Genomic DNA, 25,425 nt, shown 5'->3' with positions numbered 1-25,425 from the left:
GTTGCCTGACAGAACGAACTGACCAGAAATGCAACCAGCGCACGATTCCCTAGACACGGCCCGCTTGACCCACACGGAGTGGGAGCTCGGCAAGACCACAGAGGAGATGGCGGCGTTAACCAGGGTCGTCCAGCAGCTGCAACAGCAGCTCCAGCTGCAGCAACAGCAACTGCAGCAGCAGCAACAGCAACTGCAGCAGCAGCAACAGCAACTGCAGCAGCACCACCAGCTCCACCAGGACCTGGTAGAGGCTCTCAGGGATCACAGAGACTTGGCTCCTCTGGCTGCTGCAGATCGGTTTGTGCCATCTCTGTCCACGTCCGTGCCGCTTAGCCCCGCCGATCAGCCCACCGTTATGTCCACGCCCCGTCCTGCCTCGGCACCCGGGCAGTACGTGGACGTCCCTGAGCCCAGACTCAGCAACCTCGCAAGGTTCGACGGTGACCCCAAGTACGTCCGGGCCTTTCTGACGAACTGCCGTGTCTTGTTCGACCTCCAGCCCGTCACATTTGCCACGGAGCCAGCCAAGGTGGGTTTCGTGCTGACTCACCTGACGGGCGAGGCATGGCTGTGGGGAACGGCAGAATATGAGCGGCAGGGACCCGCCTGTTCGTCGTTTGACGCCTTCGCCGCTGAGATCCTGCGCGTATTTGACCTGGGCTCCGCCTCGGAGGACGCCTCCACAGAGCTCCTCACGCTGCGCCAAGGCAGCAGATCCGTCGCCCAGTACGCCATCCGGTTCCAGACGGTGGCGCGTCGTAGCGACTGGAACACCCCGGCTCTCGTCGGTGCCTTCATCCACGGACTCGCGGACTATATCAAGGACGAGATGGTGTCCTGCGAGCGCCCACAGACCCTTGAAGTGGCCATGGACCTGGCAGTACGGGTGGACCGGCGGATCCAGTCGAGGCGACGCGAGGAGAGGAGAGCGGCTCCGCCCCCCCGTCACCGTGACATCAGCCCGACACCTCGGGTGTCATGGAGCGCACCGGTTTTTTCACCGGACCTGTCGTCCGCCAGGGACCCTGTCCACGTAAGTCAGCGCGCCTTTATTGCTCCTCACACCCAGCCCAGCAGGTCAGAACCCATGGAGATCGGACGCACCTCTCTCTCTGTGAGGAAACGCAGTCAGCGCATCAGAGAGGGGCTTTGCCTGTACTGCGGGGGTGAGGGTCACTGGGTGGTCTCTTGCCCGACGAGACCCAAGGACACCCGCCAAGCAAGGATCCGTGTGGGGTCGGTTTTTTTGCCCCCCACTACCTGTCGCGAGTCCCTGTCCCAGGACCACTACTCGACTCCAGCCCGCGCCCTTGCCTCTCGGCCCTCCGCTTCTCCAATCCGTGGGCAGCCGCCGCGGGTCCGGTCTCGCCGTCGGCCGCAGCGGATGGCCCGGGCCCTTACTCCGCTGCCGTTGCGACGTCCGCAGCCGGGTTCTGCTCCGGTGGGCGGGGTATTGGGGTCTGACCGGCTTCCTGCTCGGAGTCGTCCGGTAGGGACCCGTCCGGTTCCCACGCCGGCCCCCTGGTCGGCGTCTCCCGACGCCGCGGCTGGGAAGGTGGACTGGGCGGGAGTGCCGCCTGATGACGGGGCTTGGTCGACGTGTTCTGATTCGGAATATTGACTGCCGCACGTCTTGGGTTCCCCCCCTCCCGCCCGGTCTCATGCTCCGTCTTGGGGTTCTGCTTTTGGGACGTCGGGGGCCGTCCCTTGGGGGGGGGGTTCTGTCACGTCCCCACGTCACCTGACTTCCAGCCTAGCCCGACTCATGGAATTGCCAGCACCTGCTACAGCTCGTTAGGTTCCCTATTTAACCTCTCTGTGTTCTGCCAGTAGTTGTCAGTTCGTCTGATTACCCTGCACGTGATACTGCTGCCCTTTTGTCCCCGGACCAAACTTTGTAGCCAACAGCTTCCTTGACCTTCGACCACGCTCCAGATCGCCGCCTGTCCTGACTACTTGCCTGACCTTCGACCACGCTCCAGATCGCCGCCTGTCCTGACTACTTGCCTGACCTTCGACCACGCTCCAGATCGCCGCCTGTCCTGACTACTTGCCTGACCTTCGACCACGCTCCAGATCGCCGCCTGTCCTGACTACTTGCCTGACCTTCGACCACGCTCCAGATCGCCGCCTGCCCTGACTACTTGCTCGTTCTACATCCCCGTTTTCCCTCTCACCATTAAAGGATCGTGCTGCACTTGGTTCCCTGTCTTTGTTGCCTGACACTCTGCTTCCAGTCCGGTAGTTCAAAATCAGCTGCAGCCAAACGTGTACAAAATCAGCGGCAGTTTATAACATCAATTACGAGGCTCACTTTTGCCAAAAATGTCAATAGGGATGTGAACACACCTTCTGAAATCCGCCATGTAGCCTTTGTCAGATCTGGTTCATCCAACTAAATTCGAGGCTTGCGTCACACTGACGGGCCATTGAGCCGACACGTGACACAATTTCTTCTTTCTTCCCTTCTTTCGCCTCACGCCGTTCTTGAAACATGTGCCACTTGCCACTATCGTCTCTTCTGGAAATCAACTCTTTTCTTCAGCGGGCATGATGCTTGACTATCAAATGATCATTTAGCTTTGTTAGGATCTGTTGACAGTAACCAGAGGGAGCGTTCCACCTTTGCACTGTCCATACAATATTAAGTCTCAATGTGCTCCCAACGGAGCCTAGCATCTATATTTAGCAGCCATCCTAATGTCGGTCTGGAGTAATTACATCTCCACAGCGCGGCGGCGGTAACCTGCAGCAACAGCTGGAAGAGCTGCAAGTACTTACGCAATCGCAAATCTCTTTTACTCTCGATGCTCGGTGAGCAGAGAGACGCTCGAAGCGCCGCGGAGGCCGACCTTCTCTTGCCTCATCGACACGTGGTGGCCCTGAGATACGCCGACTGAACTTGGATGGCGACCTTTTGGTGTGTAGAGGTCGCCCCAGAGAAAAAATTGCTCCATTAGATTACATGTGGCGATGCGCCCAACGTGCTTGCTCGACAAGTCGTGAAGCTGGAACATTTTTATCTGACAGATAATACATTATCTGCATTAATAATACTGTATATAATACAGTAATGACAATTTCAATTGAAAGATAATCCAAGAAGACTATATCACGCAACATTGCAACATATTTCATAATATTCATGAATTGAGGCTTCGGTGGAATATTAGCTTGAAATGAAAAAAAAAAATCTGTTTAGCGCCAGCAAGTTTTTATAGGTCAAACTTGAAAAGATCTCCAAAAGGTGACACGGTGCAGGCATTTTTGAAAACGATGGCTCTGCAAGTGTGTGCGCAACTGCGAGCAATTTCTTGGCTGCGTGTTTGGTGAGCACTGCAGGTGTCCGCATTCAAAGACAGTGAGCTGCCCAAACAAGAGCGATGGCTGCTTCAAACAACACAGACTGTGTCCGTCCCCTCTCGTCTGTCCAGCCGTGCGTCAGCTAATGATGCCGTTACGTAAAAGCAGCATGTGCGCTTTTTCGTTGTTAACGTTGTTTGTCCCCTTCTTCGTTACCATCGCTTCTCGTTTAAATTCGGAAGCCATTTTGCCTAAATAGAGCTGGCGGACCCGAGACGACGGTGTGACGGCTAGCTCATTTCGTTTCCTCTCCGGCCGGCCAACTTGATGGAAACGTGCAAGTTTTGGAGAACTGCGACGATGATGCACCCGCGCGCTTGAAATAAGACACGCATGCTTGAGAATGCAATTAGTGGAAATCCTCCAGCACTCTTCTTACTCTGTGGTTTTTCTTCTCTCTCCCCCAGACGCTGTAGTCAGTGTGCTGGCAAATTAAAGGCTGATGATCATGAAAGATAAATTGGAGTTAATCGCACCAATCAAAGCGCATGCCAATGACGTCCGACTAATTAGTGGCCGTACTGAAGCCGTTTTCATAACCGTAAATGTGCTGAGACGTGCTCGTCTTGGCAAGGCAAAGAAACACAGCAAATTGGAGGGGCTGCGCTGCAGTGGAAGTGTTATGAATTAGGTCCTTGGAGGCCCCCAACACACATATGTGCACACGCCAGAGCTGTCCCGGCCAGTTAGATCAAGAAAAGATTAAATAGAAAAGATCAAATCAAGGAGAATTGACAAAACCAAATACACTCACACAGAAGCTGCTGTCAGCCACGGCTCTCACTCATGGACTCGCATGCATACTTGCTGATGTCACACGGCAAGCCCCGCCTTTTCAAGGCACACTCACGTACACTCACACGACATTATTTACTTTATTTCCCATACGTGGTATGCTTGTTTTTTCATGTTCCAATATGTTAACAATGTGTTAAAATTGCATTTTAATACGTTTATTTCACCGTGAAAAACGGGGGAAGTAGGCATTATTTGGCTGTATTACTTCTCTGTTAGTGTTTGAGCGTCTCGCAGTGACATGATCGCAAAAGGTTACAAGAAAACCACGCTTACGCACTCACACACACACACACACACACACACACACACACACACACACACACACACACACACACACACACACACACACACACACACACACAGAGCTGCCCTAGAAATGTCAGCACAACACAGTTTTTTTTTTATTTGAGAGGAAGCTCGTTTCTTTGAAAGGTGGACTCAAAATAAAAAAGTTCACGTGACATGTTTACCTCTCCTGGGTCTCATGCACCTGGCGCTGACCCAATTTGATTGTTACGGCTCCTCAAGGACAACCGTCCGCTCTATCTTATCCCCAAGAAAGGGACGGGAAAGGCTGGCGAAGGTGATGGGCTCTGTTAGCAGCTGAAAGGATCCAGGAAAGGCTCAAGGCTCCTTGGCGATATGAAGCACAGGAATGAAAGCGTGTTGAGTGTCGCAAAGATCTTCATCCGATTTAGCTAGCTTGCGTGCTTTAATGAGTCATTTAGCAGCGCCGTACCAACGAGAGCCTCCACCTCGCCGTGAATCCGGCTGAGGTGAATGTTAGCGGATGAATCCATGAGGTCCACCTGCCTCCTGCAACTTTGCCAATGCAAATAAAAAATATTTTACTCAACGTTGACGTTGTGCTGCGCCTTCAAATGTCATTTTTTGATGTGTCGCTTGCTGTTGACATTTCTCCAGTTGTAAATTAATTTTGTTCCTTTGCTTACAGTTAAATGGCAAGATTAGCAATGAATGAATGAATGAATGAATGAATCTTTATTTTGAACATGATTTAAAGAATAAAAACAATACAAATCAAACAACAAACAACAAACAATATATATCACTGTTCGAAAAGGAGTAGGAAGAAGCGTTGGCTTATCATGTCCTACCCCTATCCATCACTTAGTTCCAATTGAGAACATTAAAACTACAAAGGAACAAAAGAAAAACAACAAAAACATCTTATAATCCAAAAGTTTAACAGTAGTCACCTTCATTTTCCTCTTTTTGGTAATTTGCAAATATCATTCCTTTATGCATTTTTTTTAAATAGAACTATATTTCTGCTTTCCTTCATTTTATCTTCTAGTTCTAGTCCATTCCACACAGTTACTCCATAGGATGACCACCTGTTCCTGAGATTGGTGCGAGCATACACCTTATCAAAGTTAGCTTTTCCTCTCAAATTATATCCCTTATCTTTTTCAATAAATAATTTTTGAATGTTCCCTGGGAGTTTTTGAGTCTTTGCTCGATACATTATATGTGCCAGTCCAAATTTGAATAAGTCCATTAGCTTTAAAGCGTTTGATTTTAAAAACAAATTATTTGTATGATCTCGAAATCCAACCTTGTGTACAATTCTCATAGCTTTTTTCTGTAGTATAATTAATGGTTTTAAAGTGCTTATGTATGCATTTCCCCATATCTCCACACAGTAAGTCAAATATGGTAAAACAAGACAACAATACAGAGTATACAACATTTTCTGCTCCAGAATGTTTTGCACTGCACAGTACTGCAATACTCCTTGCTACTTTGGTTCTAACGTATCTTATATGAGGTTTCCAACAGAATTTATTTTCTAGTATTACTCCTAAAAATTTGATCTCATAAACTTGTTCAATATTGACATTATCTATTGTTACTTGAGCCTGTGTATCTATTTTACGGTTTCCAAATACCATCAGTTTGGTTTTGTCTACATTCAATGATAATTTATTAATGTCAAACCATATTTTTAGTTTGAACAATTCAGTTGTAATTGTCTCCAATAGTATCTTTAAGTTATTACCAGAACAGAAGATGTTGGTGTCGTCTGCAAAAATAATCCATTTATAGATAGTTGACACCTTACAACAGGGGTGGCCAACCAGTCAGACTAAGAGCCACATTTTTTACTGTGTACCGCAAAGAGCCACATCATACACATGAGCACACATGAACTAACCCCCCCCCCCCCAGCTGCTCGGTTTTAAATGGGCCACATTTAGCTGTGCATTTTTTCCCTGCCATTTTGAGAACGAAATTGACACTAATTGTTTCCTCGAATGGTTTTGCCCCTCCTCCTTTGCGGGATTTCACCTCATGCGCATGCGCGTTTGACGAAAATACCATATTGAACTCAAGCGAAGCGAACACGCAGCGTTTGACGAAAATACCATATTGAACTCAAGCGAAGCGAACACGCACAAAAACAAACAAACAAACAAACAAATAACCCCACAAATGTTGATATGAACGTAAAGGAGCCGCATGAAACCCGGCAAGGAGCCGCATGCGGCTCGCGAGCCGTGGGTTGGCCACCCCTGCCTTACAAATATATGGGGCCCAACACTGACCCCTGTGGGACTCCACAGGTAATGTCTAGGCATGATGATATATGATTACCCATTTTAACAAACTGTTGTCTGTTAGTAATGTAACTTTTTAACCAGCTCAATACTACACCTCTCATCCCATATATTTCCATTTTATACAATAATATGTTATGGTCAATGGTATCAAAAGCTTTTTTCAAATCAATAAATACTCCTACCGCATATTCCTTATTGTCAATACAGTTACCGTATTTTCCGCCCTAAAAGGCGCACCGGGTTATAAGGCGCACCTTCAATGAACGGCCCATTTTAAAACTTTGTCCATATATAAGGCGCACCGGATTATAAGGCGCATAAAATAGAAGCTATACTGCATCAAACTGAGGTTGACTAGGGTTGCGGTATGCATCCACTAGCCAATAACCAACGAGCCCTCTGTAAACAATCGCGTTTCTCAAACGATCTCCTATAAAATGATCAGAACTGACTAAAGTTCGATCTAACGCATTGGTACTACTTACCTATGTTTCCCTTCCATATCGATCCGTAGATTTACTCGAAACATTAACAGAGCAGCCTATTTTGACATGAAATAGCCTGGTACGTATAGCAGCTATCGCAATAGCATTAGCCATCCGCAAAGTCTCACGAGCCTCAGCTCGCAATCTCCCATGAGCATCAGCAAAGTGTAAACAATCGCGTTTCTCAAACGATCTCCTATAAAATGATCGGAACTGACTAAAGTTCGATCTAACGCATTGGTACTACTTACCTATGTTTCCCTTCCATATCGATCCGTAGATTTACTCGAAACATTAACAGAGCAGCCTATTTTGACATGAAATAGCCTGGTACGTATAGCAGCTATCGCAATAGCATTAGCCATCCGCAAAGTCTCACGAGCCTCAGCTCGCAATCTCCCATGAGCCTCAGCAAAGTGTAAACAATCGCGTTTCTCAAACAATCTCCTATAAAATGATCGGAACTGACTAAAGTTCGATCTAACGCATTGGTACTACTTACCTATGTTTCCCTTCCATATCGATCCGTAGATTTACTCGAAACATTAACAGAGCAGCCTATTTTGACATGAAATAGCCTGGTACGTATAGCAGCTATCGCAATAGCATTAGCCATCCGCAAAGTCTCACGAGCCTCAGCTCGCAATCTCCCATGAGCCTCAGCAAAGTGTAAACAATCGCGTTTCTCAAACGATCTCCTATAAAATGATCGGAACTGATAAAGTTCGATCTAACGCATTGGTACTACTTACCTATGTTTCCCTTCCATATCGATCCGTAGATTTACTCGAAACATTAACAGAGCAGCCTATTTTGACATGAAATAGCCTCGCGGGTACAACAGCTATTCGGTGACGCCCCCTGACTACAGTTGCCGTAATGCTGGGAAGCGATGCGACCTTGTAATTTACTAGTCGTACTAAAACGTACTGAAACATTTTGGCAGAGCACTGTGTACAACCAGTATGGATCAACAAATTCATCAGTTGATCCATATATAAGGCGCACTGGCCTATAAGGCGCACTGTCGGCTTTTGAGAAAATTTTAGGTTTTTAGGTGCGCCTTTTAGGGCGGAAAATACGGTACATTTCTTTTTTTTCCCATGTCGATTTCTATGGTAATACATTCCATTACATCAGCAATAGTTACAGTCATATTTTCGATCACCTTGAAATTGAGATTCTGGTCTACAAACAAGGCCACTCCCCCTCCCTTTTTATCCATCCTACTCTTGTACTTGAGTTCACAACCTTTTAACTCAAAATCTGCACCTTTCTTGGAGTTAATCCAAGTCTCAGAAATAGCTACAATATTGAATTGCTTCTTAAGATGGTATAAGTACTCCTTAATATGTTGAAAATTGGCGTAAAGGCTTCTGCTATTAAAATGGATAATTGACAGTCCTTGATTTACATTGATTTTGGCATTAAATTGGTCATCTGTATAATAACCACAATTGCTGTTTACATTCTTAAAGAAGTTGCTATCAGGATCAATGTTATTTTCAAATCCATGCATGTTATGTTCAGTGAGTTCAACTACCGTATTCTTCGGACTATAAGTCACGTTTTTTTTCATAGTTTGGGTGGGGGGGCGACTTATACTGAGGAGCGATTTATATGTGAATTTTTTCATAAATTTTAAAAAATTTAAAAAAAAAAGGTGAAACCGCGATAAACGAACCGCGATGTAGCAAGGGATTACTGTAATTTGAATTTCAAGTGACGTCAGCAGCGCGGCGCGGCGGTTGTTTACATAAAGGACAAAGATTCGATCACAGGATGACGAAGATGACGAAGGGCCCCACGTACTACCGGCATCATTAGCGGCTTTGTTGGTAAGTGACACGGAGGACGAAGAGTTTGAAGGATTTAAGGATTTGGAGTGACACAGAAGGTTTGAAAAACTATTATGGCTTTTACGCACGCCCGGTCCTACTCTACGGAGCTCTCTTTCACCTCCGTGGATGGAAGTCGGGGGCCGGCGCTCGGCCAGGTGGCTGCCCGGGGACGGTGGATGGGGCTCGGACATGGCTTTTACGCGCACCCGGTCCTACTCTACGGAGCTCTCTTTCACCTCCGTGGATGGAAGCCGGGGGCCGGTGCTCGGCCGGGTGGCTGTCCGGGGACGGTGGATGGGGCTCGGACATGGCTTTTACGCACGCCCGGTCCTATTCTATGGAGCTCTCTTCCACCTCCGTGGCTGGAAGTGCCACCTCCGGGGATGGAAGTCCACGCCGCCACACGCCTGGAAGTCGACGCCGGTGCTTGGGTCCTTGTACTTTGTTAACGCTACAATATAGTTATATACTAGATCTGTGGAATAACGACGAGGCTGACGTCAGGGCGCACGCGCAGCGTTGTTGACAAAGGACGAGGAATTTGATCGATGGATTTAATGATTTGGAGTGACACAGATGGTTTGATAATATTATTGCTTATATAATAGTTACCGTTTTTTTCCGTGTATAATGCGCCCCCATGTATAATACGCACCCTAAAAATGGCATGTTGATGCTGGAAAAAAGCCTGTACCCATGTATAATACGCACCCAATTTTTTTTTTTTTTTTTTTTTTTTTTTTAAGTCCCAATGATCGTCACACACGCAGGGAGGCAATGGGTCCCATTTTTATAGTCTTTGGTATGGTCTTAACTAGGCTGGATGTATATTTTTTTGTTGGCGTTGATTTCTCCGACTGCCCATAAAGGCACCACCGCGATCAGATGAAAAGAGAGGAAAGTGACGTGCGGACATGTGAAAAAGGCGGCTCTGTATGGGAGAGACGTTGAAGAGGAATAAAAACACCCTTGGAAACCAAAACTTGCCCCTCGTGACTCGGAGCCGCAACAAATGTTTCGGATTTGTGTAGGGTACATTGTGACAGCAAACGAGCAGGTGATTGAGCAAGCGTCTGATACGAGAGCATTGCGTTCGTATGGAGCGTGTTTGAAGTGAACAGCAGAGACGAAAGGAACAAGGCAAAGTGTTGTGAAATAAAATATTACCTGTAATACGCATTTTGTTATTTGCTGATTGTATTAAACTATCACATTCATTGTCAGTCAAGAAGAGAAGAGGACTATTATCCCTTCTTTGACGAAATGACCAGAGCACAGTACAAACACACTATTGTCGGTCAGTTTTGTTGTACCATGATTTTCTTAAAAAAAAAAAAAAAAAAAAAAAAAAAAAAAAAATTTTGAAAACAATTAAAAAAAAATTTGTACCCATGTATAATGCGCACCCCAGATTTTAGGACAATAAATTAGTTAAATTTTGCGCATTATACACGGAAAAAAACGGTATTTGATATATAATTTATGGATCGTTATACGGGCCTGTGGAATATTTTGAAGTGCAAGCGCCGTCAGTGGCGCGCACCCATTGTTGACATAAAGGACGATTGATGGATTTAATGAATTGGAGTGACACAGATGGTTTTATAAACGTGTTATTTATGTAATAGTTATTTGAATAACTCTGAATGTTACGTCAGGCCCGTTCTCAGCTCTTCACGTCAGCATACCTATCGTTTAGCCTGTTGTTGCTCGTTCATGTCATTTCTTGGTGTTGGATTTTGTCGAATAAATTTCCCCCAAAATGCGACTTATGTTTAATAATGTTTTTCAAATGACAAAATTAAGCTCCCTGCGCACTTAGGTCCACTTAAATTTTGGAAAGTATATCAGGACTTTAAAAATATTTTCTAAATTTCAGCGACGGTTGCGCGTTCGGCGGTGCGCTGCAGTTGCGCGATCGGACAAATATGTGCAAATGAAAAAATGCTTAAAAAAGGCGGGGGGGTGGGGTTGTCTTGAAACGGATAAAAAAAAATAATTATTTGTAATGGGAAAAATAGATTGGGAATTCGACCGATTCACTTCTTGAACCACCTTCTGGAACGGATTGTGGTCAAAAACCAAGGTTTGACTGTATTTTTGCTATTGTTAAAATCACACTTACATATGAACTGGAAATGACAATAATAACACATAGTGAAAGCCAAATTGAGCAAATTGGCTATTTCACAAGTGTGTGTGAAACTGGTAGCCCTTTGCCTTAATCAGTACCCAGGAAGTAGCTCTTGGTCTAAGAAAGGTTGGTGACCCCTGGTCTACAGTCATTTCCACAGGTAGCCAGTCCATAATAGACAGCATTGTTACCTTGTGTAGTTGTCTGATTGTCACTGATACTTGTTCAATTCTTCTATACTTCTGACGACAATCACTCTGGATTCCTCTGGCGTTCCGTTCAGCTTTATATAAACTTTGCAGTTTGCTGTCCATGTGGATTGGATCTTTCTGTTCTTTCGTAAAAAGCGAGCTTTCTTTGCGATATCCGCATTCTTTTTGGTCAAGTGCTCATTCAGGTAAACGTCGGATCCTCTCAGCATTTTCTTTTGTTTTAACAGTGCCGTTTTATGTTTTCGGTTTGCAAATCTCAGTATTACAGCAGGTTTGTCGCGTGTCCTTCTCTGCGGGAGTGGGTGACAGGCCTCTATGCTATGCCCGTCCAGTTCTATGCCCTTGGATAGGAAAAAGGCTGTCACCTGTGGTTCCGCGCTGGTTGAGTTGGCCTGGTTGGTCTCATCAAAACCCGCCACCGCCCGGGCAAATGACCGGGGTTTAATCGCAAGTCCAGTCACAATTACGTCATTCATTCTTGTGTACTGCTCGAGGTCCGATACTCGATATTCCAAATGTGCAATTGTTTTCTCCTTCTCATTGAGTTGTAGTCGTAGCGTTCTAACTTCTTCAATTAAGTTGAGAATTGTTTTCTGCTCCAGTCTGACGGCCTCCATCTCCGCAGTCAGAAAATCGAGCGCTTCCTTAAGCTCTTTTTCCACTTTCGTCGGCATGGTAAAAAGGTGGTAAAAAGAGTGTCCAACAGAGTGTCAACACTGGCTCAGAGGCGCCGTGATGGCAGCGCGTCCAAGCTAGGTGGAAAATCCTGCCCCAAGCGTATTTTCCTTTCACTCTTGAGATCCTTGGTTTTGTTAATTCCTCTCCACGTTCGTTTCTTTGGCTCTTGAATGCTGCTGCGTGGTGAGCGTTAGCTGCGTGGCGAGCGTTAGCTGCGTGGCGAGCGTTAGCTGCGTGGCGAGCGTTAGCTGCGTGGCGAGCGTTAGCTGCGTGCCTGTAAAGTATAAGAAATAGCAGCAGTACACGGCTAAGAGTGCCTGGCACTAACAACCAGTTGCAGATGGTGACTGCTTTAGCTTAGCGTATTCAGGTACTTACACACAGGGGCTCCACCTGTAGCCCACTGCGTTGATATGGTTTAGGTTAGGTAAAAATGGTGATCATCAGGAATACTTCAGGCAGCAACACTTACCCACCCGGGTCCAACAAGTGGACCCGCTGCGGTGATTAGGCACGAGGATGGATAGGCTGCTGTTCAGTCCTGTAGTGTCCTCTTTGAGATGAAACTCCGGATCCAAAATTTTCCTTTCACTCTTGAGATCCTTGGTTTTGTTAATCCTTCTCCACGTTCGTTTCTTTGGCTCTTGAAAGCTGCTGCGTGGCGAGCGTTAGCTGCTGCGTGGCGCGAAACGAGTGTTGCTCCGTGGCTTGCTTGCTTGCTTACTTCTTTATTCCTGTGGTTGACTTGCACACTGGAATCGGCAGAAAAGGCCACCCATCCTTTGGATGGAAACTACAAATCCTGGACCTTGACTTCAAAGTGCCTCAGCAATGTTTTTCAAATGACAAGCCAATGACTTTGTTTTGAAATGTCTCAAATTCTCCTGTTCTTTAAGTGTCTTAAAGCCCAATCAAGTCATGCAATAGAAATGGTTGGATGTAATTTAATGAATAGTTTATGGAGCTAGCGTACCTACAGTTTGTATAGAAATGTATGGTCTTGCTAGCAAATAGGTAAACAGTGCGTGCATGAGTGCGTGCGTGAGACCACAACCAGGGAGCTGACCTATTCCAGCGTCTGGAGGCGGAGGCACAAGCAGCTCACTGTTTAATGTCACCGCCAGGGAGAGACCACAGGGGACATCAGTAGGGGGCGGGTGGGGCGCCCGCAGAGCAGCCATGGCTTTCTTGTTTTTTACCTGAATTGAGATCTAAAAATTATGTTTTCCCTCGAGCACTTTCCCTTGAGCACCATCCACGCCATCTTGTTTTGGCCACAAATATTCTCTGCCTCTTTTTCTTGCTCTGACTTGCATTGCATCTCTTCTAGTAGATCTTAATGCTGCGGTACGACACTGAACACATGCAAGTCTAAATCCGGATTTGCCGGTTTACTGTAAAAAAAACAACAAAATATCTACTGCTTCAAAAATCGGCGACATAGTTGCGTCGCGAATAATCAACCTCTCTCTCGCAGCCTAAATCGCCCTGTGTTGCTATGACAATTTAATCTACTCTGGGCCTTGAGAATCAGTAGCACTGGCCAATGTGAATTAGAATTGAGAAATTTGTCCTCCCAGGGCCATTTTCAATCCTCTTATTGTCAGTTGGAGCAAAGCTTCTGCAGCAATGCAAAAACCAGTAAGACTCGAAATCAACTGCAGCTCTGATGAGCCAGAGGGATCGTATGCACATCGGATGTTCCATAAGATGAAAACGACACAGTTTTGTGCCGTTATGTTGCGTATTAGTTTTGTGTTGATGCTTTAGAGAGGTAGATTAAATCTGCTAAATGCCGGCTGAAGGCCGCGGCAGCAAATGCATGGCCTGCCCCCACCTTTTAATCTGGCCCTGCTGTTTTTCTCATCCTAAACAAGCTTCTGTTGCGTCCGTTCACAGCTCAAAATTTTTCAACCCCACTGCGGCTCATCGCGGGCCTTTTAACAAGTGCTCCAGGTCACGTTGTGGGCGCGGCCGGTTCCCCTCAGATAACAGTACAGACAAAACACGGCAATCAATTTTGCCCACGACGCGGCAGGCCCAGGTGTCATGCTGAGCTCTTCTGTCTGCCGCCGTCTCCCCGATAAAGCTCCGCCGGGGACGTGGCGGGTCTCGAGGGGCTGTCTGCTTCCCTCCCTGTCCTCAACCATTGCACACGCTGACTGTCACCCAAATTAACCCCCCCACCCCCACCCAGGGGAGTTTATTTATGGATGTTCACGCACGAGTGTTTTGCAGGTGTCGCCTGACATGCTCCTGTTTTTTGTGCCAAACTAACAAATTTATTATCTCGCCATATACATCAAGAACCAAAGATGAACATTAGGAAGCGAAATTACAGCCGTTTCTTCTGTAAAGGATAACAAGCGGGATGAAAAGGATTTGACATTCGTTGACTGAAAACGAGGCAAAAACTAGACTGAGCTGAAATAATTGCCATTTTTGTGGTAGACGGTGGAATTGTATACCCAAAATAAAGGCGAGGCCAACCAAAATTGAGTTACAAACCAGGAGTGCAAAGCTGTGTGCATTTATCTTGAGTGAATTGTCCTGTCACAGGTCATCTCATCGTCTCATGTCATCACATCCCTTCAATTTATCGGAAGAGTAGAGATCGTACGGATAATCCGACCTTCACCACTCGCTAACACCTTGAGGATTAGCGACCCACTGTGGGTCGCTCGCTGATCTTTTGGCGTTAGAGTAACAAGTCTCCGATTAATTGACAGATAGGAGGAAAAAGGATGTCAGTCAACAAGTAGGCGAGGGCCTCGGATAAAGTGATGAGATGCATAAGCTGCCTGTATCTTAGTTGGTTGGGAACAAATCTGTGCTTTCACCGCTTCGGACAAAGGCAACAAAGAACAGCTGTTCGCCTTACGCAATTTCCCCAAAATGAACAGTGAGCTTGAACACACGTAGCATTTGTAATTGTCTGTAGTTTCATTTTGACATTGCCTTATTGGCCTGTGGTGTTCCCCAGGGGTCAAGTCCGGGACCCCCATTGTTCAATCTGTACATACTTTGAAATTGAATCGAATCAAATGAATTGGGCTTCACAAAAGCAGACATGGCATGCCACGCATTTATTCAAAAATGATTTCGAGTGGACATTTCTAGGCACGATCATTACTTCTGCCCTCATTGCACAAGATAATCAAATCCCAACACATTATTGTTGCAGATGGCCACTGTGGATTAGCACGTGTTTAATTACATCCCCAGCTGCAAAGGAGCTCACACTCTTTTTATCTTATGTATGCCATAAGCTTCATGCACAAACCGCAATCCCCTGGTTTTGTTGCCTTATTGATGTCTCCGTACCCCGAGAGCCCTGCGCTCTGTGCGTTCATCCTCGGCCGAGATAAAAGATGATTACGATCCAATCGTGTGAGTGTATTGCAATGATAATGATAATGGATGGTGATGTCATTGTCGCTTCATAGCGACATCCTCTCTTCTCAGATGACATGAACGGCTTTCTTACGTTAGTTGTGTTTATCCAGGTTGTCGCTCTGTCAACAATTCCATGGAGTTGATCATATTTGTTCAAATTCAAATGCGAATCTAGGTTGTCTATCGTGTGACCCCCCGCCCCCATAGGCAATCTATGTCGACAGACGTTTCGACTTCTCAGGTTGTGTCATTTGGTTGCTGAACAGTAAGCTTCAGTGTTCTCCTGTCGCTGGCGCCTGATATGTTTTCGGAACGCTCCACTCACAGCCGTGGATGAGAGGTTGTAATGAATGAGAAGTCAAAGCGGTGCTTGTGAGAAAACCTTGTTGAGCAAAGTCCAAACCAGATGAATTTGGATGTGTTCCAGACTGCAAGTCTAAGAGCTGTCCCTAAATTTAGCCATGCTATAAGTCAACATATGCGGGCATGTGTGAGAGAGACACGGGACGAGGAGAGATGGCGAGCAATATCCACCTGGGGATCCTTTCTCCTCTGTTTCCATGGCAATGTCCCACTGATTAACGTGCAGGTACGTAAAAAGAAAGTTTCCTGGAGTGGAAGCGTTAATAAAAGCACGAGTAAAAGGAGGACTGCGTGCGGCAAAGCACCTCGGGGGAACAGAGAGGATGACTGATGGCCACTGAAGTTCTGCTTCTCTGCATTTTGCCCCCTTAAAACTTTGACAACATTCTTCAATGCAAGTGTTCACCGCATAGCCATTTTGTGCTCTATTTATGGTTCTTATCTACACAGTAAGTTGCATCAATGATGCTTAATGTTGGGCTTCAAAGCCGCGTCAAACTGGACTCGGCCATAATACAAATTTGACTGAATGCTGAAAAATCTCGGAAAAGATCGCAATGTAAAACAAGCTTCACATCCTCGCTGCGTTTGATGATGACAATTGGGTTGCGATGAAAGATGCAGGCTGCCAACAGGAGGCGTGCTTAAAGGGCCAAACAGCGTCATCCCGCTCCTTGAACGACACCATTGATCGATCATGCGCAGTCTATGTCCCCGTCCTTCACCTCCTCCTGTCACGTCTCGTCCCCACTTTTGCTATGTATCTAGGTTGCCATAGTTTCTGTTTGCGTCGCCCCTCCCCTCCTGTGTCACCTCAATCAATGTAATCGCGGTCACCTGCCTCGTGTTTCGTATTTTGTATTTAAGTCCTGTCTGCCCCTCACTCCCCGTCGGATCATTGTGTGTTGTTGTTGTCGTCGTACTGTCTTGCTGTCGTCATGTCCTGCTGTCTTTTTGTTTCACGTCCCGGTCAGTCAGTCAAGTTATTGCTTGTTAAGTCATGTCAGTTTGCCTTTTGAGTTCCCTTCAATAAACCCTGGTCCAAGTTGCATTTGGTCGCCCTGCTCCATCCGCTCCGTGACACCTCCGAAGTGCGGATCCACGGCCACACCTGGCGGTGGCGTGCCACTTTGCCACTGTCGCCGTCTGGGGTGGGGCAAAATAAACGGCCCTGTGTCCTTTCGTTTGGGAACAGGGGGAGAGAAGTCACAGGGGAGTGGCAACAGTGAGTGGGGTGAGCTTCAGCGGATGGCAAAGAACCAATTCATCATTGTTTGGACTCATCGCAGATGGTTTGGGCTCTTGAAGGCTTGGATCTTCTCAAGTCCATTTGTGGTCCTGTACGACTCGGGATCTGATTCCCAGTTTCGCTCCTTGCGTGCAAGTTCCCAGCCAAAAACAAATGAAAGAACGAAAGCTGGTCACGCGCTGTATATCGTTTGAATGATTTGTGTGCTTCATGATACGACTGGTGGTCTTAGCGCTAAGATGCTAAGTATGCTTCCCGCTGCGGTGTTTCCAGGATCCCCGAAGCAAGCACAAGTTCAAGATCCACTCCTACGGCAGCCCCACCTTCTGCGACCACTGCGGCTCGCTGCTCTACGGCCTCATCCACCAGGGCATGAAATGTGACAGTGAGTATGGCGTCCGCATGGCTGCATGGTCGCACGGCCACATGGCCGCATGACTTCTCTCTCAGAGCAGATGGGGCAGTCACAAACTGACCTTACGGCACAGTTTCCACTCTGGTGCCTTTTGCTCTGTGTTTCAACGTACGACCCACGTTTCTTATGACAGCAAAGGAGGGCCACGGGAAGTCAACAACTTTGCGTACCCTTTTGGGGCATATCCTGGTTCACTGCATATCAAATGAACAGACGGATGGATCCTCCCCTCAGTCCCCCATTTTCCTCCCCCGCATCACTTTTGTTTAAAAGCTAACACCTCTTGCTCTCCCTCCAGCCTGTGACATGAACGTGCACAAGCAGTGCGTGGTCAACGTGCCGAGCCTGTGCGGGACCGACCACACCGAGCGCCGGGGTCGCCTCTTCCTCAAGATCGAAGTCGGCGGCGACAGGCTACACGTCACAGGTGGGTCCTTGTGGTACGTGACGGCTAGTGTTGCCAACCTGTCCTGGGTTTTCCTGATTGGCCCAGAATTTCATGGTCTGTCCCAGAAATAAAAAAATAAAAAATATGGGACACTGAGATGTCCCGGATTTTTGTACATGTTGTGCAAAATGTGTATTGCAGTTTAATTGTAGTGTGCCTACATCCATAAACTTGTGCACAGCCATGTTGGCTCTAGAAAAATGACATAGAATACTCATTTGTGTTGGTGGGGCGGCGGGCAGTGGCGGCTCATTTGGAATGGTGAGATGGAAACGGAGTGTGTGTAGTATAAAGAGAGAGAGAGAAAGGAAAGGATCCAGTGACTAAAAAGAGTAAAATGGGTGGAGACACGGATGACAAGGGTGCTACAGGAGGTGATGACAGGCCAGGAAAGAAAAAATATAAACGCTCGACATGTTTTAACAATGACTATTTGGCTCAGACCATGCCCAGGCAATCTATTTTATGCTAGCTGTTCCCTGTGCCCAGCGAAGATTCTCTTCAAATATTGAGGTAAAACTGCATTAGATGATCATGCCAAGTCTAAAAAAACATCATAATCGAACCCAGCCAAGAGCAGCAAGCAGCAGAGGCACAGGCAAGCACAAGCAAAGCAACCTGGTAATCTGTTTGACATTACGCTTCACATTGCTACATTTGGTTATTCTTACGGACTGTGGAAAAATTACATTACTTATTTTTATTCCACATAAGTAAACCGAACCTAATTATTTATTCTCCCCTTTTTCCCTCAATACTGCCCCCAGGTGTCCACGACAAAAAAAAGTTGAAAATAAACTATATATAATAAAGGCCTGCTATTAACAAAATAAATAATTAGTAAGTTTCATTTTTACTAATTATAGCTATACAATTGCAGCGTAGAAGGGTGATTTTCATCTTGGGTTAGATCGGCAATGAGCGCCATTGCTTACAAACGAAAAGGTCGATTCAATGGTCAAAATGTACAGGATTTTTGTCTGACAGGTGGCAACCCCAGTGACGGCGGATGGAAGCCGCTCCTCTGCTGCGAGCGGGAGACGTTGGCAAACATTGGCAAACATTTAAGAGCCCTTGGAGTCTCTTAAGGGTGGCTCAGTGGCGCACTGGTTAGCACGTCCCCCTCACAGTTAGGAAGGTGCGGGTTCGATTCCACCAGCCCTCCCTGTTTGGAGTTTGCATGTTCTCCCCGTGCCCGCATGAGTTTTCTCCGGGCACTCCGGTTTCCTCCCACATGCCAAAAACATGCCTGGTAGGCCGATTGAGCACTCCAAATTGTTCGTCTCTGTGTGGGCAACCAGTTTAGGGTGTCCCCCGCCTATTGCCCGAAGACTGCTGGGATAGGCTCCAGCACGCCCGCGACCCCTGTGGGGACAAGCGGTACAGAAAATGGATGGATGGATGGATGGAGTCTCTCAACATAAGCGGATGGCTGCTGCACTTGCAATATGTCAAAGTCAAAGTCAGCTTTATTGTCAATCCCTTCATATGTCAAGACACACAAAGAAACCGAAATTCCGTTTCCTCCATCCCACGGTGACGAGACATACAAGTAGGCGACACAAAACAAAAACAAGAAGGCACAAACCATAAATAATAAATAATAAATAAAATGAGCGATGAATAAATAATAAACCAATAACCCAATAAATAAGAGGAGCAAAACCTGTGCATACAGCAGACAGCAAGAACAGGACGCTACGCTGAAAGGGGGAGCGAGTTCAGGATCCTAACAGCCTGGAGTACGAAGCTGTTGGAGAGTCTGGTGGTGCGGGAGCGCAGGCTCCTGTACCGCCTCCCAGAGGGCAGAAGATCAAACAAAGAGTGAGCGGGGTGACTCACATCACTCACAATCTTGGTCGCCTTGCGGGTGAGATGGGAGGTGTAAATGTCCTTCAAGGAGGGGAGAGAAGCACCAATAGTCTTACTAGCCGTTTTCACTATGCGCTGCAGGGCCTTCAAGTCGTAGTCAGTGCAGCTGCCACCCCAAACAGCAATACAGCTGGAGAGGACGCTCTCAATGGTGCCGCGGTAAAATGTAGTCATGACGGCCGGAGGAGCCCCCGCTCGCCTGAGTTTCCGAAGGAAGTACAGGCGGCGCTGGGCCTTCTTCGCCAGCGATGCGGTGTTGGTGGACCAGGAGAGATCCTCACTGATGTGCACCCCCAGGAACCTGGCGCTGCTCACTCTCTCCACCACAGCACCGTCGATGGTCAGCGGCAGGTGTTGGGCATGACCCTTCCGAAAGTCAACAACAATCTCCTTGGTCTTGTCGACGTTCAGCAGGAGGTTGTTGTCCCTGCACCACGCGGTCAGAAGGTCAACCTCCAGCCTGTATTGAGTCTCGTCTCCCTTGGTGATGAGACCCACCAGAGTCGTGTCGTCAGCAAACTTCACTATGCGGTTGCCGCTGCAGGTGGCAGCGCAGTCATGCGTCAGGAGGGTGAAGAGCAGCGGACTGAGCACGCAGCCTTGGGGGGCCCCTGTGCTCAGCGTGATGCTGGCGGAGATTTTGTCGCCAACACGTACCACCTGTGGCCTCTGACAGAGGAAGTCCAGTAGCCAGTTGCAGAGGCAGGTACTGAGGCCCAGCTTGTCAAGTTTGCTGATGAGACGCTGTGGCACAATGGTGTTGAAGGCAGAACTGAAGTCCACAAACAGCAACCTCACATACGAGTCCCTCCCCTCCAGGTGGGTGAGGGCCGAGTGGAGGGCAGAGCAGATGGCATCCTCAGAGGACCGTTTGGCTCGGTACGCAAACTGGAAGGGGTCAATGGTGGGGGGGAGAACTGACCGGATGTGCTCCATGACAAGCCGCTCAAAGCACTTCATGATGATGGGCGTAAGTGCCACGGGGCGGTAGTCATTGAAGCAGGACGGAGCAGGCTTCTTCGGCACAGGTACGATGGTGGCAGCTTTGAAACACGACGGGACGATGGCCTGCTGCAGGGAAGTGTTAAAGATGTCCGTGAAGACACCCGTCAGCTCACCAGCGCAGTCCTTCAGCGCTCGACCCGGGATGTTGTCCGGGCCCGCCGCCTTACGGATGTCGATAGCGGCAAGCGCCCTCCTCACGCTGTCGGCGGAGAGGCACAGGGGCAGCTCGTGGGAAGGGGGAGTGGCCTTCAGCGGGCAAGTGCTGTTCTGAGCGTCGAAGCGAGCAAAGAAGCGGTTGAGGTCATTGAGCAGTGCTTCAAAGCGGAAGCGTAAGGCAAAATTGACATTGAAAGCAATTTCAAAAGAATTACAGTAAAGGGATGTTTGTTCCTCAAAGTAATGTTCTCCGTTGAACTGAGTTGAGATGGCATCACTCCATTCAGGTGGCCCAAAAAAACCACCCCCACCGCCATGATTTTCTCCCAGAGACTACAGTTGAAGCGTTTCCGTGGTGACCATTGTGCTACACTCGCACGCACATGTCTTGCTCAAGCAGAGAGGCGAGAGTGCAGCTCTCCATCAGAGGGGACCAATTCAACTGCTCTTAACGTTGAGCAAAGAGAAGGTGGCCACCATTCAGAAAAAGGCCCCGTCCTGTTTTTACGTACCAAATATGCATATTCACATTGATCAAAGTGTAATTGCTTGTATATCAGCGTGTGACAAGTGTGATGTGTATTTGTGCGTGTGTGCGTGCGCCTGTCGTCTACTTTGGACATCGTTGCCTCATCATTTTGCTGTCCGTGATGTATTAGCCGAAATAATCGCAGAACATGTATGCAAAAGTTCAGAAGCAGCAGTCTCGGTCGGGAGTAGTAGTTATGTGCTCTGTCTATATGTGTTGCAGCACCGTTTGTGTCGCTAACAACACTGCTAATTGTTAGCCTGCGGATTTATGCAGTTGGTGTTAGCATTCAGAGAACGGAGGTTAAGCAACTCATTAGCAACTTTAAGTAAAAAAAACAAATAGTGCCGAGTCTGAACTAGGCAGTGGATGCTGTTTTTTCTTGTCTTGGTTTTGTGTTCAGTTTGAGCAGTGCAGACACAGCTTCTTGTTTTTGTTGGTTTGTTTTTTGTCCCTCCTCTGGCTCCAGCAGACAAGTGGCGGGCTTCTGTTCAGTGTTGACTTGATGAAATCATGCCAGTCAACAAAAGTGACAAATCTCTCACCACTTCCTGGTTCCCCCCTCATACTCACTCTCCAAATTGTCACATAGAGTTTGCCTGTCCCTCAGCTTCATTCCGCTGCCCAGGCACAATTTTTCCTGGACCTTGATTCACTTGAAATAATGCCTTTTTTTGCCTTTCCATGAATACTTTTGACTATAGACGGTGTTGCTCATTTCTTCCTCATCCCGCCTTTGGTCATTGTTGCTAAGGTCTACCCCCTCACCTACTGCAGCCCCCTCCCCTCTTTTTTGTCATCTTTCCTTTGCAGAAGAGACAAATAACCCGAGGGCATCGGCAGATGTCTTACTTTGAAGTGCCAAGAAAAGGCCTGAACACACACGCATGCACGTGCGCTCGCACGCACACACACTTACACACACATGCGTGCACTGAAAGGGCATCTGAGGTTCAGACACACAGAGGTTGACTTGCTCTGGCTGACATGCTCGCCTCGGGTTCGAAGCACAGGCAGGGGAAAATCCGTCGATGCTCTCGGGCTTGTCAAGCAAATACTGCACACAATTCCAGGAACCATCAAAAGTGCACAAAAATGCAGACGTGCGCTCTGGCACGGTGAGGACAAACGGGACACTGGACTAGTTAAAGAAAGCGTCTCAATCCAATTGAAGTTACATTGGCCCGCATTGCGAGGGGCCGGGGAAAATTCGATTGTCATGGCAACACAGAGGCCGAACTCTGATTGGACAACAAAAAAAGCCAACATACATGTTGAACATGTGCTGCAAGCAAGAGAAAGTAGCAAATGAGGAGAATGGGCAGCATCGCAGCGTGCTGGCTCGGACTGCAGAAGGGATGCGGCCACCCAGCCCTCAACCCGCCCCCCCCAACTAATCAGACATTCTTAACTGGCACGTGGCATTGTTATGTAACAATGCATTTGAATTTCAAAGCCTTTCGTGCCACGATGCCGGCGGCCTGCTGCTGCTGCTGCTGCTGTTGCTGCTGCTGCTGTTGCTGCTGCTGCTGCTGCTGCTGCTGCGCTGCACGCAGCCGACCAAACCGGGAGCACATTTGGCCGTTTTTATTTTGGATGGCAACCAACGATTGGGCTCAGCTGTTGGGGAAAAAAACAAAAAACGTTTTACGTACATACCCTCCAGTGACGGTTTCTATGTGGCACCCCCTCTACTTCTATTTTAACGGTCATTTTATCTTTTGCACAAATCTTGTGCATAGAAGGATATGAAATAGGATTTGTTCAACAAAAAGAAAACAGCTGGACAGGTTTTAATTTTCTAAGTTCTATTAATGGAACTCAGAAAATTCAAACCCTTCCAACATCTTTTTGCTATTGAACCAAACAGGAAACAAAAAAAACATTTGTTTATCAATCAATAAAATTGAAATTCAAGCTACAGCCACGATAGTAGTATAACACTCATTTCATGTGACAATTCAGCACCGTAAGAACTTTATTTATATAAATGTAGTAATTAAATCAAAATAAGTCTTGAAAGCCATAGTGGCATTCACACGCAAGAGCACAGTCGCTAAATATTTTAGCTTTAAAGGGCAGGAAAATGCGTCGTTTGTTCTTATCGGGAACTTTTGAAGTCCTAAAGAGCACATGCGGACATATTCTTCCATGCTGTTGGCAAACTTGCACGCAAGGAAACACGCGGCAAGTGGCTCTTGTGGTATCTAAGCAACAACAGACGGTCGAGATGGTTCTCCCTCCATCACACTTTTGTTGTGCGTGGCGCTTGTTAGCAATGCGGACAGCACAAGTCTACGGAAAGCTGCTCAGATGATATATCTTTGTCGTCATTTGTAAGACAAAGAACCGGGGCCTCTGGTACACGTCTTTCGGCCAGGCCCGTTCAAGCGGCCAATATTAGGTCTTAGAGAGAAAAGAACAAAAAAAGGGATAATTTTTGTTTGTTGTCAAGTAGCGCACAGTTTTGCCTCACTGCTGATGTAACAAGTGCTGAGATGTTAAGACGAGCAGAGCAAATAAATTATCTGCTCTCTTGTATCGGCCACTTGAGCATTTCTTCGATATTCTTGACATCCATCTCAAGGTCGTACTAATTGGCCAAAAGTGCCACTAGTAGTGTGTGTGGGGGGGATGTGTGCGTGTAGGGGGGCAGGTGTGACTCGTGTGCTGGTGAAGAAATGCTCTAACGCTTTTGTTTTCCTCCGCTTGTCATTTGTGCGCGTTGGTTTGCTTGATTTGGGATGTGAAAAGTTGCTTTGGTGTTGCCATGGAAGTGCGCGATGGGAGGGGGGGTGATGGCGTAGGCCGCTCAGCTTTCTCATGTCCTCCTCGCACTTGATTTGTGTGCACGTCTCGTGACATCATTGGCGTCTTTCGGTGCGTGCGACTGACTTCTGTCATGGGAGTGATGCGACGGAGGGGACGAGGCAGCGATTCTATGAAATTTGAAGTCAATTAGGAATCAAACTCAACGGCTGAGGCTGAGTCACACGCATTGGGGGAAAAGGTAAACATTGGTGACGTTGACGCTTTTCATACACAGCCACTCCACTGCCCTCTGTTGGTAGGAAGTGACGTTGCATGGGAAGTTCATTCAAAGCATAGCATTTTTCCTTACAGACGGCAATCTTGTTTCTTAATGAGTTCATGTGTTTTTATTGAAATATTTAAGTATCCACTGTTAAAAATGAAGGAAAACGTAACTATGAAAGCAGTGTTTTCTTGTTGCTTGTGAACTAACCTCCAATAAAGAAAGCTCAATAAAATAATTGGTATAAAATCAATAGATAGACAAAAGACACTTTTACGATGACGTGTCTTTTTTTGACCTCCTGGAAGATTTCATTTGTTGATGCTTTTGTCACATCTCAAAAGATCAGGAGAGTCTGTCTGGCCATTAACTGTAGATCAGGGGTCTCAAACTCCAGTCCTCGGGGGCCGCATTCCTACATGTTTTCCAAGTTTCCCTCGTTAAACACACCTGATTCAATTATCAGGCTCCTGCAGAACGTGAGGATGAACTGATCATTTGAATCAGGTGTGTTTAACGAGGGAAACTTGGAAAACATGTAGGAATGCGGCCCCCGAGGACTGGAGTTTGAGACCCCTGCTGTAGATACTGTCACCATGGTGAAAGTGGTAAGCTCTCGTCCCGCCCCCTCCCCCAACCACCACCACCACACACACACGTGCGCACACACACACGCACACACACACACACACACACACACACACTCCTTTTCCATTGTTGTTGCTATGTAACAGACTTCTTCTCTTTGCCACTTGTCAGTTCTTGCACCGGCAAATGTCAGACTTCGCCTGACGCAAAATGGCCAAGTAGTATTGGTGACGTCAACACGTAGTCAATACACCCCCCCCACACACACACACAC

At 47.3% G+C, this 25,425-nt stretch overlaps 1 protein-coding gene and 1 long non-coding RNA gene across 2 annotated transcripts in view; one reads left to right on the top strand and one right to left on the bottom strand.

Moving 5' to 3' along the window:
* The window catches only part of si:ch73-374l24.1 (protein kinase C alpha type), a 44,589-nt gene that overhangs the window by 12,617 nt on the left and 6,547 nt on the right, over positions 1-25,425 (top strand). The window contains exons 4-5 of the mRNA XM_037257166.1: positions 17,378-17,489; positions 17,818-17,946. Of these exons, the coding sequence (XP_037113061.1) occupies positions 17,378-17,489; positions 17,818-17,946 (241 nt within the window). The remainder of the gene's footprint in view (positions 1-17,377; positions 17,490-17,817; positions 17,947-25,425) is intronic.
* On the bottom strand, positions 16,630-25,325 carry LOC119126187. The gene is made up of 3 exons (XR_005098616.1): positions 25,316-25,325; positions 22,176-22,184; positions 16,630-16,734 (listed from the first exon to the last, which is right to left on the bottom strand). It is a non-coding gene; the product is annotated as an uncharacterized LOC119126187 (long non-coding RNA).

The sequence above is a fragment of the Syngnathus acus genome, chromosome 8 (assembly GCF_901709675.1).
Source record: "Syngnathus acus chromosome 8, fSynAcu1.2, whole genome shotgun sequence".
In the NCBI taxonomy this organism is placed as follows: Eukaryota; Metazoa; Chordata; class Actinopteri; order Syngnathiformes; family Syngnathidae; genus Syngnathus; species Syngnathus acus.
The sequence above is the reverse complement of the archived record's forward strand: the minus strand, read 5'-3'. Positions and strand labels throughout refer to the sequence as shown.